Below are 14,745 nucleotides of genomic sequence, written 5' to 3'. Positions count from 1 at the left end.
ATTTTGATATGACTGTTCACACTGAGGTCCCATTGCAAAATATCAGGCCTGTATCTGAATTGAAAAGATCAGATTACATGTGATTTGTGCTGTTCACACTGTTATGAATAAAACAGATCTGAGTCACAAAAATAAATCAGATTTGGGCCACTTGTGCCTGCAGTGTGAACGTAGCCTTCGTCATTACTATCATAACTGGCTTTTCTGGTGCTTTAACATTTGAATGTCATAATCATTTTAACCTGGAGTAATGTCAATACCTTTGATGTAATATACTAGTAAATGAGGGCTTAATTGTTATATTTCTTTACTTTTTAGTTGTAAGTTTTCCATCACTTTTTCCATCAAGTTTTAGATATTTTTGTCCAATCTTTCAGCTCTAGTCGTCTTAAATTCTGTAGCTTTAAAATTCACCACTGCATTACAGTATCACACATATATTTTGTATCCGCTTGTTCCAGCTTATTGCAACCAAAGATTTAAATATCATTTTTACACACATTTTATCAAAATTCTCATATTTAGTATCTCTCGATACTTTGGGATCTCCAGGCATCTATTATCTTAATCAGAGTATTCACAGTACACAGAACAGCATGTATCTGTATACTGGCTTTAGTGTGTTTATAAGACAGAGAACATAAAGGTAATTTATACACATAAAGACAGACATGCACACACATTGTCACACACACTGTGCCATGAATTCTAATGACTAAAGAAACTCAATCTCTCTCTCTCTCTCTTTATGTCTCTCTACCCTCTTCCTCTCCTGATGCAGGGCACAGTGTACGAGAAGACCAATGCCGAGGTGGAGATGAAGAAAATCAATAGAGAGGAGTTTTGGGAGCAGGCCAAGGTAGGTGTGGAATAGCAAAGAGGGAGGGAGTGAGAGGACAAAAAATAAGATATATGAAGGAAGGAAATAAACAGTTTAATCTTGCATCATAAACTAGCGAAGTTAAAGGATAATTCTGATTATTACAAGTTATTACTTAATTAGTGTTGTATAAAAACAGTTAATAAGAATCCAAGTTGTGTTTGGAGTCGAGTGGAAGTGAAGAACAAAGTCAAACGACTGCGTCCTCCAGCTGTGTTGCCTTCAGCACGTTCGAACAAAATGCAAAATGACAGCGTGCTTCATGGAGCTGCAGGGTGTCCACTGGATCTGCCCTTCACAGCTTCAGAGATTCTGAAACTGTAGATATCAAGTTGAACAGCAAGATTCAGTATCAGAACAAGATTAATCAGGTAGTCCACCAAAAAACATACATACATGTGTATAAAAAAGCCCCCTTTCATAGAAGATACAAAAATGCCAATTATCTGTTCCCAGCATCACCTGAAGGCATCACCATGGGCATTTCAGCTGACTTATGTCTCGTTTTTTCTTTGTTTTTTCTCTCCAGCGTGAGGAGGAGATACGGAAGGAGGAGGAGAAGAAGAAGGCTGCAGAGGAGCGGCAGCGCTACGAGGAGGAGCGGATGGAGCTGGAGAGGAAAGAGCAGGAGAACCGAGAGAAGAGGTACCGTGAGAGGGAAAGGCAGATCGAGGAGCACAGGTGAGGAACAGATACACTAAACACTCAAAGTCATACTGATAAATGAAAAACAAATTTCAGAAGTAACATGTGCAGAGAATTTTTAACAGTCCCTTCTTCATTTTAAGTTCAGGATGAGTTTAACCCTGGTTTGGGTCTGACACATGTTCGCATCATCATCACTTTTCATTTTCTGTGGGGCTTCTGTTCATGATACACGGGTGTAACTTTGCTGTGGAAAAAAATCAGATGTTTCCCAGGTATCAAGAGTGTAAAGTATCATCTAATGCGTGTGTTTATGTGTGTGACAATAGGAAGAAACTGCTGGAGGAGGAAGAGGCCAGAGAGAGGTTGCGGAACCAGACCACGATCGTAAGTTTCTAACCAGAAGAGCAAAGAGTGCAAAATAATGTGTATAAATTAAATGGTAATACATAAAATAAACAATAAGGGTAGATATGAATAGTTATATACAATATAATAATATTATTATGACTCTGCTGCTCATTAATCATTCATTGCAGTAAAAAAGTGTTTCTCCTGCTCATCTGTCTCAATGGCACAAATAAATACTTCCTTACTTGTGTGGATAGCAAAGGAAGTGAAACACATCACTCCTGGAGTCTCACTTCTCTGTGTACGAAGTGTTGTTCAGGTGTGTTTTGAGTTGATTGTTTCTATTTCTGCTCTCTCGGCCAATCAGACCATCACTTCCCTTCCCAAACTACCACGAAGATGTCGTTTGCAAGCCTCCGGTTTTTGTGCCAGAATCACACTGCTACCAAAAAATGAAGTCAATTTGTGTGACAGTGGGGTTTGTTTTTAAAAAGAGAGTGATTATACGCTGTCCATGAATTTACTTTTTATTTTACACTTTTGACAGTTTATTCAGTCCACAAGCAAACCCAGAACTATTAGAACATCTTGCAATCAACTGCCTGCTGCGTCGTAGCACAGCAGCAAATATTTCATCTAATCTCTGAACATCTGTCCTGCTGGCGACTTCATATACAGCAGTTATATTGCCTTGCTCAAGGCGCTTTAGGAACCGTTTGTTACTGATGGAAGTGGGGGAGAAACCAGCAGGTTGTCAACGACTGGGCTGCTTCCCCAAATAATAACACCCAGAGGAGCCGTAATCCTTTTCCAGAGGCACTGCAACAAGAGAGCAAAGTGTCTAACTGATATTATACAGCTTTGTCTTTTTGGTTAAACATGAAACTGTTTGTCCAGAAACTCAGTTAAACTATAAAACTACTAAATAGGTTTTGAGCAATGGAGCAAGTATTCAGATCCTTTGCTTGAGTAAAAGTACTAATACCACACTAAAAATACTAAGTAAAAGCACTCAATCCAGACTGTGACTGTTATATTACTGTACTGTAATATTATATATCATTAGATCATTATTATCACTCGTGCATTAATGTAAGGCAGGATTGTACTGTTGTAGTTGGTTTAGGTGGAACTCATTTCCTAAAGGACTGTAACTAATGATAAACAATTTCTTCTCTCCATTAATCGATTGATTGTGTGGTTTGTAAAAATTCTGAAAATAGTAAAAAATGCTGTCACAATTATCCAGACCCTAAAGTGACACCTTCACAATGCTTGTTTTAGCCTCCCAATCGTGCAAACTTAAAAATATTCAATTAATAAAAAGGAAAAGAAGCAAATTCTCAACGGAACATCATATTTAACTCTTCATGTGTTTTCCTATTGTCATATATTGCTGAGAAGTACTGACAATATGTGATGTTATAATAAATAATTCTAGGCCACATTGTTCTGACTGGTTTACAATCATACTTCCATTTGATCAAGAAACAAGTATTGTTTTTCATTTACTGTATGTGGCATTAAACAAATGATAGTCTTATAAAATGTGCTCAGAAAGGCTGTTCCACCAACTCTACACCTGTTAGATCACCTCAGAGCTCTGAATGTACCCATAATGATTTAAAAATGTGCCCTGCTTAAACTTCACAACAAAATATCTGCCAGAAAACCATTCATTTGTAGAAACTGCTCCAAAAAAGCATAATTCTTTCTTTCATTTTCCCTTTAGTGAACACGATTACTACTACTATTTCCTCTGTGGTGTTGATCTTTGTTCCTGGATGTGTTGTCTAGTGATAAACTCTCTATCGCCCCTCGCTGGCGGCTTCGTGTGAGCTCTCCCTTCAGAAAGTCAGAACATTCCTGGAAAATCCTTATGATCTGCTTTTTCCATGCTTTAGGTTTCAAATCATTAAATTACAGCTTAGCAACAAGTTTTTTTTAAATCTGTATTCTTTTATCTCTGCAGGCAGCAGAGGCGAGCATCGAGGACCTCAACCTGGACAAGAAGGATTCAGAGGTGGAGGTGAGTCTTTATCTAAATCAACAAAAGCTAAAGTGAAAAACAAGTACAAGTCAGAGAAATTAATGGAAATAAATATTATATATTTATATAAGGTCATTAATCCACCCAAACACATTTATAAAATGGGGTTTTAAGGAATTAGTGAAAGGATGGTACAAATGCTGTCACCACCCAATAGTTTTAATTTATGACTTGGATCAGCCAGTTTCTGGGACTGGAATTATCAGTATTATGTTCAGTAACAGTATTTTATTGGCTTATTACCCAGAATATTTTATTAGCTGCCCAAATGCATGCTCAAACCAGTTATAAACAAATATTTACATTATGTGTGTGTGTGTGTTTCCAGGAGGCGAAGGCCATCATCGCTCAGCGGTCAGGAAATCCACGAGAGTTTTTCAAGCTGAAGGAGAGAGCCATGACCATCAGTATCGACACCTCGCCCATCTCCGTCCACAGGACCGGTAAAGACTTTAATACTCACATAACAATTATCTTTCAGGTTCAGTTTATTCTCATGTAAACACTGACCATGAAAGCAGAAAAAGACAGATGACAGCAGAGAGGACTGTAATTAATTGATTTATTTATATTATATTATTTATATTTTTACTAAAATATACAGTGTGTACATACAGTGGACTCAATTAAGCAAAAAGATTAAATCAAACCAGTAAAGCTGTGTTCATCTTTCCATTCACAGTCTTAAAAAAGTTTTAAAAACAGGACAGAGTTTTTACATCCTATTTTAATTACAAAATACAATTTTTTAAAATGCATTTTACCGGTTTGCCCATTTGTGCCTGTCAGTTTGAGGCGACACGACAGAGCACAGTGCACATTTTTACTGTTAAATTCTTGCAAATGCAGTTGCAATAAAAACAAAACATCTACCTCCAACATGGTGCAGCATTTTACTGTGGTAGCTGCTCAAGGTAGAGCTAACTGCTTTTTTATACAGTTCATTTAGACCAGTAGTTCCCAACCAACGGGTCGGAACCCTCTGAAGGGTCACCAGACAAATCTGAGGGGTCGTCAGACTATTAATGGAAGGAATAAGAAAAGTTCTGATATACTTTTATATTTATTTTTTTTGCTCTGAAATGTTTCTTTCTTTGGTGGAACTGTTGACAGACATGGGGCAGAAGGACAGACAACTACTAACCGAAGATATTGAGAACCACTGGTCTGATATCTCTGAATTGTAGTAGAGTTAAAGTATAAAGTGGCATTTATTGATAAGAAGTACAAGTTCCTGAAAATTGTACTCACATACAGTACTTGTGTACAGTAAATGTACAGTACTCTCCACTTCTGGCAAGCGATACCCAGCTGAAAGAAGAGATTGAGTCAGTCTGCAGGCATTAGGCACATCAGTTTCCTGTCCTGGCTGAGTGTGAAGTCTGTGATGGAGAGATGAAGCACCTGAAGGAGCCTCCAGTTGTGGAGGAAGGGAGTGGGTGTGAGATGTCATCTGAATCATTATGTGTCAATATGACATTAATCACATCCAACATCTCCTCCGCTGCTGCTTACGTAGAACCAGAACTTAAATGTTTAATTTGCAGAGATTAAGATTTATCATGTATTTAAAAATGTGTTTGAAAAATAATTTATTACCAAGAGGAAAGAGTTCACATCTTTTCACACTGGAATCACAGGAGTCCACACTGTAAAACCACCAGACAATCTCTTCTCTTACCGTTGGATGGCTTTTGCTTTTCCATGTGATTTTGATTTTTTAATTTGCATACTTGCATTGTTGTACGCTGTTTGTCTGTAGCGTAAGTGTTTGTCACGACCCTGCTTCAAAAAGAGAGGATGTAATGTCCACTGGGGAAGGTTGGAACATGTCCCCTTCATATATTTCTTACTCCACTTTTACATTTTTTTGATGATTTTCTCACTAAAATCAAACAGTCCTCTGACTGTCTGCTGTAGTATACAGACTTTCTTTGCCCTGGATTTTGCCTCTCAGGCTACATATCAGTTTTTATACAGTATATACTACAGGAGTTGTTGTTCCTGCTTCCATGCAGTTTGAAGTAGATGTAGTTCTTCCCTATACTCTATGTAAAAGTTGCCCGAAGGCTGTGTTTGGACCGAGCATGTGGCCTTAATTTGAATGAGGCCACTGAATGAGGAATCATTCCGGCAACAGCTTGATTTACAGTTAATATTTAAAAGTATGCTACAATTGAACAGAATGCAGTAAAAAACATGATCAGGTTTCTGTTAGGGAAACTAAATATGAAGTATTAAGTATTAGGTATTGTTGGTGCATTAATCATTGAGCCATTTACATGAGATTATTATAATTTTGGAAAAACAATTTCATCATAATGTGTAATTTGCTAACAAGCAAAGAAGCAGGAGATTCATGTCGTCCGATCACCAATATTTACAGAGTTTTCAGAGACACAAAATTATGTTTTTCTTTTCTGGGATTCATTATTGAGAAACATGAATACACAGGAAAAATGTAAGTTAGACACGTGAGGATGAAAAAACAACAACAAACTCTGTCAGCGTTTCATTTCTGCCTAACTGCATGCTGTCAGTCAGTGTGTTTAAAGCCACACTAACTGCTTTTCTTTCTTTCTCTCTTCTTTCCTTCTGTCTTTCTTTTTTCCTTCCATGCGAGGTTTCTTCTGCACTCATTTGACCCAACATTTGTGTTCATCATCCTCATTCCACCTCATTTCGCCTCACTTCTTCATTTATTTGTTCACCCATTCCTCCACTCTTTTCCATCTTTGATTTCTCCATTTTGTGACATTTTGCGGTAAACATTTCTTTCATTTCCTCCTCCACGTGTCTTTTTCTTCTTTATGGCTTTCCACGGGACTCTCGGCTTTTCCCACAATCCTCTCTGCTTCTCACTTTTTCCTCTGGGGCTGAACTTCTTATGTCTTGACTCTGACCTCTCCTGCATTCCTTATTTCTATTCTCCCTCCCTCTTTTGCTTTTTGTCTGTCTTGACTTCCTGTCTCGTCCATCTTCTCCACATCTCTCTGTCCTGGTGCGTCGCTTCGTGTCTTTTGTTACATGTTTGTGTTTAAATCTTCGTGATCGGCTGTGTGTGGCTGTGTGTCGTCCCCCGACCGCCAGGCCGTTTGGACAGCCCGTTCTTGAGGCAGCAGCACAGTCCCAGCAGCCCCAGTCCGACTCCCCCACCCTGGCGCACGTCGCCCCTCCGTACCCCGCCACACGCACGGACGCAGCCCGCTGCTACGCCGGTAGGTACAGCACATAACCGATAAACAGCAGAAGAAGAAGACCGATGGACACTAGCAGCTTGTTTCGAACATCTCTCCCCAGACACAAATCCCCTCCACAAATATGGAGGCTGAAGTTGAAACACTAAAGGAGAATGAAACTGCATGTGAATTAAAAATGTGAGCGATTAAATACACAGGGAACATTTACATGCACACTAATATCCCAGTTTTGAGTCTTATTCTGGTTTTGATCATGTTCAATACTTCATGTTGACATAAAACACAAGTAATGTTTTTATTCTTCTTCTTGTGTACATGATTATAACATTATCTTCGTACGTGATTTGGTTTCTTTGCTCCAAATCCAGCCAAAGCAACAAGAAAAAAGAATATCCCCTACATTAGAATTTGATGAATTGACTTAAACACCCACCAGCAAACCTCTCAGAAAAAAGTAAAAGAAGTTTAAAAGAGGATAAGAACATAAAAATGTTCTTACATGAGGCCCATTGTTTCTCAAAACCAGAATAAGGTCTTACTCAAGTTTACAAAATCATCATATAAAGCTTACATGCACAAACACAACCAGAAAACTCCAAAAACCTGATCACATCGGGGTACTAGTGTGCAGATAAACCTCCACAGAGAGAAAATGAACAAAAAAATTCCACTTTAAATTTGGGACAAGAACGTTACAGGACTACTACAGGACTTCTTGAAAAGCCCTTTTAGTTGAGAAGTATTTTGATTCATCAGAAATCAGTGTGACAGTTGTATTTCCACAAGGAAATGTAACTGTTATTCTGTAACAGAAAGACTTCCTTCCAACATTGAAGAAGACAGAAACAGAGGCGAAATTTGATGTTAGCTGGTCAGATCTGATGATACTTTGTCAGTTTCTAGTATAAAATAACAGAACTAAACATCAAAAATGGACTCAATAAAGGAGGTGGGCACATTTTCAAATTGTTGTACCATCTGTCTTGAGAGACCGGCAATCAGTAAGCTCAACAGTGCCAGTGAGGAAAAGACAGCAGTGATGCCTCTCCGACAAACTCGGTTTACCACTTTTTCAGTCCACATGCAATTTTATAATCTCAGTTTTAGTATTTCATTTCCATAATTCACTCAAATTAGCACACACACACTTTCACAAGCCACACATCTGCGCACCAACCCTTAAAACCACCTCACCTCCTCTCACCGAATTCACCCCCTACCCTGCCCTCCGTTCCCCAACACTGAACGACAACTTTCATCCCCTTCGACTTATTTATGTTAATTTAAAGCAGGTGATTTTCATATTTGAAATTCTGGAAGTGATATTTTGTAGTCTTCTTCTTGTCAACAAGTCCCTTAAAAAGACCCAAACCAACAATAAATGTATACTATTAACAAGTATCTTGTGTGTATCTTCTTCCTCTGTACCATAGAGCTCCATTGCACTATATATTTGTGAGGTGCTTTTAAAGATTTACATTGTGGGTTTTGGTCCTTTCATGGGATTTGTTGACTATGAGAAAAATATAAAATAATTAAAATATGTAGCATTTAGCAGTAGCAACTTTATCAAACACTGAAAACCAAATAACTGTAAGTAATTCAGTAATAAAAGAGCAAAAATCCTTAATATCAAGTAAGGAAACTAAGTCCAACTTTTATTGTGTTTTTAATGAATCCATGCATTTTTAGCAGGGATGCTATCTGTGTCTGTATTGTGTTCTACCTATAGGATATTAAAAACAAAACCATTTAAAGCCTTAAACTGTTCTGTTGTTCTTAGCCATGGTAGTCACTTTTAAACCATAACACAGTTTTGGCTCACCTGCTTTTTAGCTTGTAACCTTCCTTACTAAGTAAACAGGCTAACACACGCACAAGCATTTCACTAACTGCGACTCAATTATAAAATGTATTTTTATGGCTGTAAACCATAAAGCTGTTTGTCGGTTTGTGTGATAGATGTTGAGTCTGTCGCCACGTCAGTCTTCATCCTTTAGATGTTGTCCAGTCAGCTGTTTCTTTCTGATGTTTTATGGTTCATATTAGCAACAAGGTGACTTTACTTCTCTCAGGGATGAAGAACTGTTACTTTAACTACAGAACCTCATTGGTTTTCTCTCACCTCCCTCCTCTTCTGATCCTCAATCTCTTGCCTCTGATCCTGGACTGCATCACTTCCCTGCAAACAAACACCCATACACATACTTCCTCCTGCTGCTTTTAACCCTGACCGACTGATCGACCTGTGAGTGTTTGTGTATAAATGTGTGTGTGTGTGAGTGTGTGTGTGTGTGACGTCCTCGAACCGTCCATCAGTCGCCACCGCTGTTTGTGGGCCTTTGACTGAATATGGATCTTTGCACTTTGACCTCTGTGGAGTTGATCTAGTTGTCATTCTGTTTGAAGACCATAATGGTGATTTTGTATGTTTTAGCCCATTAAAAGTAAGTATCAAACACCTGAAAGTACTGCCTACCTTCCTTTTAAGAAACTTTTTAAAGTTATCCAGCAGACAAACCAAAAACAAGGACATTGTAAAAAAAGAAAAAGGCAAATATCCGATGTTTTAAATACCCTAAATGCATCAACCAAGACAAGTTTTCTGAACAGTTATTCTCTCAATAACATCAAGGCAACTAAATGTTTGTTAGTTTTAAGGGTCAGTTCACAAAAAAGTATATAGCCTTACTGATCTCTCGTAGTATCTGTCCATGCAGACACAGGGACAGCTCTAGAGAAATATTCATGGTGTAGCAGGAGGCGGGCATGGAGACTTGTGTGACAAAAATACTAATACTTTTTTCAGTGAAAATTGAATTTATGTTGCAAAAATTATCATTCCCACATTAATCATAATTCATATTGCAATTCAAAGTTGAATTTCAGAAATGTCACTTTGATCAATGCTGAGAGCACCACAGACACAAAAGCCCATTTATCTCCATTGTATCGGGGTGGAGGCAGAAATCTCACATATCTCAAAACGTGGACAAACCAAAAGTATCTGCATGGATAGACACCACTAAAGGGAAGGCAGAACATTAGTTGTTTTGGGGAGAATCAACACTTTAGGATATGGATAGCAATAATGTAGTAACTGGGCAAAATCATGCAGACCACCTTTATGATCCACAGCGTGTGTTGTTGCATGTATGTAGGTGCTGTGAAGGCAGATATTATGCAGGGTGGGCAAAGAACCAGTTCATCCCTGTCCCTAGTGACAGCTGACTGTCTATCTATCTATCTCTAAATTCTCCTTTAATATAAAAAGGGTATTGGCAATGTTTAGAGCGGTTTTTGAGCACCAGGTGAATTGGAGAACCCACCCATGCAAGACCTCCGCTGAGCTGGATGTGATTTGTCATTTTTAACAGGGTCTAACATCTCAGTCAGCTGTTTGTTTCCAGTCAAAGTGACTCCGTTGTTCTTTGTCTGTGGTCTATTGTGTTCGTGTCCTCTGGGAAATCTTGTTCTGGTCTCTGAACAGGACGTCTGACTCCAACAAGCATGAAATCATCGAACATCTGAGAAAAAGTGACGTTTTCATTGTGAAAAGTGATTCTCATGACCGTAACTGACACTGTGTTGATGTTTGTCATAATGAGTTGTATTCCTGGACGTCGTCTCAGCATTGTGACTGTGACTCATATATACATTGATGGCTTATTGATGAATGTTCAGAGGATATCTGATGACTGTTTCATTACTTGCTGGATTATAGTGATTATGTCTTGGCTTTGGTGACCCATATACTTGTTGGAATATGCCACCATTTATCAATTTGCTTCAACTCCCCAGGCTCTTGACTACCTCTTTTGTCTGTATAACATGTCCAGTGTGTACTATAGGCATCAATTGAGTGTCACATGACAACCACTCCGTGTTGGTTGCACTTATGTCTTACACTGCAATCCAAAGACAGAGTTGAACAAGACAAGAGTTTATAGCTCGCAGTTCTGTGAGGCTGTACTGAGGTACTTTGTGCTAAATGTTAACATGCTGAGGTATAATGTCAGCATCTTTACAGCTGCTAATTAGCACTAAACAGAAAGGGCAGCTGAGGCTAAAGGAAATGTGGTTAGTTTTTAGGTAATAAACCAACATAAATTGGAGAAATTAAAACTTTGACCTGATGATGGCACTAGATCAGAGGTAGACAACCTGTGGCTTTGGAGCAGGATGTGACTCTTTAGCCTCTCTCCAGTGGCTTTGAAAAATAATTATATGGAAATGAATTTAACCTTTTCATTTATCATTGTTGTAAAGGATTCTGACATTCCTCAATTGTAAAAGTGTGTAGCCATCGCACACCAAATTAAAAAAAAATGCTTTAGCATAATATGTATGAAATGTTGGCACCTTTTCTTTATATTTTGCTGAACATCAATAACACTGGCTACTAGTCTTGAGTCTCCCTAACTAGGCAAGAAAAGGAAAATTAAGAATTTGCTTACACAACCAACACTGCTGGCCAAGTATGCCTGATCTACAGAGAAATTATTAATTTCTAATATATGTTCTGCGGATCTAGACAGAATTTGTTTGTTATTTTTTGGCCAAAAAAAGTTTTTTGGTAGTGAAGGTTAGAAGAAAAGTCAGAGGATCACCAAAGTCATTAGGATACACCTTCTGGGGACCATGAATGTCTGTACCAAAATGCCAATCAAGCTTGTTGATAATTAAATTTTTAACTGGATATGTAAAATGAAATGCACCTGTTGGTGGCGCTAGATGAAAAGTCAAAGGATCACCAAAGTCATTGGGATTCATCCTCTGGGGACCAAAGTGGTGACCAGCTGATCTGCAGACTGACATTGCCATTCCTAGAGCCGAGCTGTATTTTACCACTAAGATTGGTACTCAAACATTACAGAGAGCAAAAGGTCATTTTGGGACTTTTGTCTTTCATTTTGCTCTATACTTTTTCATCTACTACAGATTAAATATTGAAATAAAATATAACTTTAAATGCAATTAAGGAGTCCATCCTCCACAGGACCTTTGAAATGCTCGACAGTATTTGAGATGTGGGTGTCTGAAAACAGGCTCTGTGACTGTATCTGTCTGTTTGCTGGTTGTGTGATGGCAAAAGTGACGTGATTGCTGTGATTTATTGTGTTGAAGTAACACAGGATGTGACTGTAGGTTAGAAAATCAGCCAGCTTTACAGCACTGAAGATCCCTGTTATACTTTCAATGAAGAAAACCTTTCTTAAAAACATATTGATGTCCATTATTACAGTATGACCTTTAAGTTAATCCGCAACGTTCTGTGTTAGTTCAACATATCTGGTTAATGAGGGTGATTTTGTTGTTCTAGAAGGTATGTGCAGAGGACTTTTGTTCTGTACCTTTTCGATGTTGTTGTACCATTTTGTCCCTATAGGGGACAATGATGACGAAGCGAGGACAGAGCGCAACATGGCCGCCGTGTCACCCATTCCTAAAATAGTCACCACGCCCATCAAAGAAGACTTCAGCAGGGATGAGGAGGACTGCAGAGACGAGTGGGGTAAGAGTGAAAGTGAACAGGTTAAAATATACTCAACCTCAACAAACTTAGTCCAGTTATGTACATGTTTATTCATTCTTTTGAGCTGCAAATCATCAAATCAACTGGTGATGGACTGGGTTAAGAGGAAGTATAAGGAAATATTATTACATTGGTGTTGTGCTTGTTTTCTACCACCAGATTCGGTGCCAAAGCAGGAGCAGAAACCGCCGGTCCAGGAGTCGACACCCACCAAGCCTGTGCAGAGTGTCGCCCCGCAGGCCCGCGACTCCACCGACTTCTCTGTGTGGGAGTCCGGGACAGACAGCCTGGTCAACCTGTGGGACAGCAGTTCCGGCGCTCCCCCTAACCCGTCCCAGTCCTCCAATCTGGTAGACCTGATGGGCGATCATGATAACGTCCCACCCAGCACCGCCACTGCCAGTGGCAAGCCTCAGCCCCTCCTTAGCTTCGATGATATGATCGACGGGACCTTCTGCTCGGGCACTGCCCCAGAGGACGACCCCTCTAGTCTGGTGGACGTGACGGCCTCTGACCAGATGACCCTCAGCTACCAGCATGCACTGCAGCATGCATCCGGCGAGAGGCAGGAGCTGGATGACGGACAGCTGCTGATGACCAATGGGGAGACGCTGCTGAAAGAAGGGACTCAGGTCAGATAGGTTAATGCTGCTGCTGTGCACTAAAAAGAGGTTTTCTGTCTTTTTGTTGGTTAATAGTTGTTTTCTCTCTGTTGGTTCTTATAGGCGAGCGAGGGCTATTTCAGCCAATCACAGGAGGAAGAATTTGGCCAATCAGAGGAGTCTTCAGCTAAACCTGCACCGGTCTTTTATAACAAGCCACCAGGTGAGATACTTGTCTGAAAAGAAGACTGTAAATGCCTTTTTATTTGAATCAGATATGTTATTCATTATTTATAATAGTATAATGTACATTTATACGGCAATATAGTCATTTTATACTCACCACTCCTGTTTTCATTCACTTATTATTTCTAGTCGCTCCAAGTTTGCTCGGTTTTTGGATCGCTATTAAGTGTCCATCATCTCCAAAAAGTAACCAGTTTTATTAGTAACTGGCCTTTATTATTTAATGCCTGCTCAGCCAGTATTTGGACACCTGGATTTATTTGAGAATGTACAGTACGTTTAATTGTAGAGGGTTTTCAGGTAACATGTCCCCCATTTGGCGGCCATATTGGAGCTGTAGTTTGTGGTGCTGTTTAGCTGTATACTGACGGGTGTTTCAATTATTGTGTCCAGTGAGGGTAGAAAAAACAGAAACACTATAATAATAATAATAATTGTAATAATAGTAATAAACTTTATTTATATAAAGAAAAAATAAAGAAAAACCATGCAAGACAGATAAAATAAGAATTAAGGACAGGCATAACAGAGGAGGTAAAAACAATACAATTAATAATAATGAAATAAAAAAAAAATAGAAATAAAACCAATGAAATAATAAAAAAAAAATAATGCCACATACCACCATTATCATACCAGAAATCAAGGATGTCTTAGTTATCTAGAATAAATTAACTCAACAAGCATGTTTGTGTGTTTATGTGTGTGCGTACAGAGATTGACATTACATGCTGGGACACGGACCCCGTGGTTGATGACGATGATGACTAACCGGCCAATCAGACACCACCACCGGACCAAGAGGAAGTAGGAAGTGCGCTTCATGAAGAAACAGATTTTTTTCTAAAAAACAAAACACAAACAAAAAAAAAGTAATAATAATAACAAATCTTGCATCAAAACTACTTCTGTATTATCTTTTAGAGGAAAAGAAAACAGTAGCCACCGAAAAAGGTTTGAGTTATCGTTAAAGATGGTTTGAAAGCTCAGTTATGTTTTTTTTTCTGTGTGTTTGTTATTTTATTTATTTGTTTTTTCTTCTTCTTTTTTTTTGCTATGCAGATGTAATAGCTGAGAGCGGGGGGACGTTGTTTGTGTAAATGATTTCTTACACATTAACGTAGCGCACTGCTGCATATTAGAGACGATGAAGCCCAATGTGTGGCAGGCAGCCGACACACCTAGTCTGTAGTGCTTTAATAACACCCTATAAAACTAATACAGTGGATCATTAC

At 38.8% G+C, this 14,745-nt stretch overlaps 1 protein-coding gene across 2 annotated transcripts in view; it reads left to right on the top strand.

Annotated features, from left to right (window-relative positions):
• Nucleotides 1–14,382, top strand: part of dbn1 (drebrin 1) — a 114,380-nt gene extending 99,998 nt beyond the window's left edge. For both annotated transcript variants that reach the window (XM_035666484.1, XM_035666483.1), the window contains exons 6-14: nt 782–859; nt 1,410–1,561; nt 1,855–1,912; nt 3,849–3,905; nt 4,255–4,369; nt 12,516–12,641; nt 12,822–13,294; nt 13,388–13,487; nt 14,226–14,382. In XM_035666484.1, the coding sequence (XP_035522377.1) occupies nt 782–859; nt 1,410–1,561; nt 1,855–1,912; nt 3,849–3,905; nt 4,255–4,369; nt 12,516–12,641; nt 12,822–13,294; nt 13,388–13,487; nt 14,226–14,281 (1,215 nt within the window). In that variant the 3' untranslated portion in view covers nt 14,282–14,382. The remainder of the gene's footprint in view (nt 1–781; nt 860–1,409; nt 1,562–1,854; nt 1,913–3,848; nt 3,906–4,254; nt 4,370–12,515; nt 12,642–12,821; nt 13,295–13,387; nt 13,488–14,225) is intronic.
• The last annotated feature ends 363 nt before the right edge of the window (nt 14,383–14,745 follow it).

Source organism: Morone saxatilis, unplaced genomic scaffold (assembly GCF_004916995.1).
Source record: "Morone saxatilis isolate NCDOM2014 unplaced genomic scaffold, NCSU_SB_2.0 Contig20, whole genome shotgun sequence".
Classification (NCBI taxonomy): domain Eukaryota; kingdom Metazoa; phylum Chordata; class Actinopteri; family Moronidae; genus Morone; species Morone saxatilis.
This window is presented reverse-complemented; position numbering and strand designations above follow the sequence as displayed.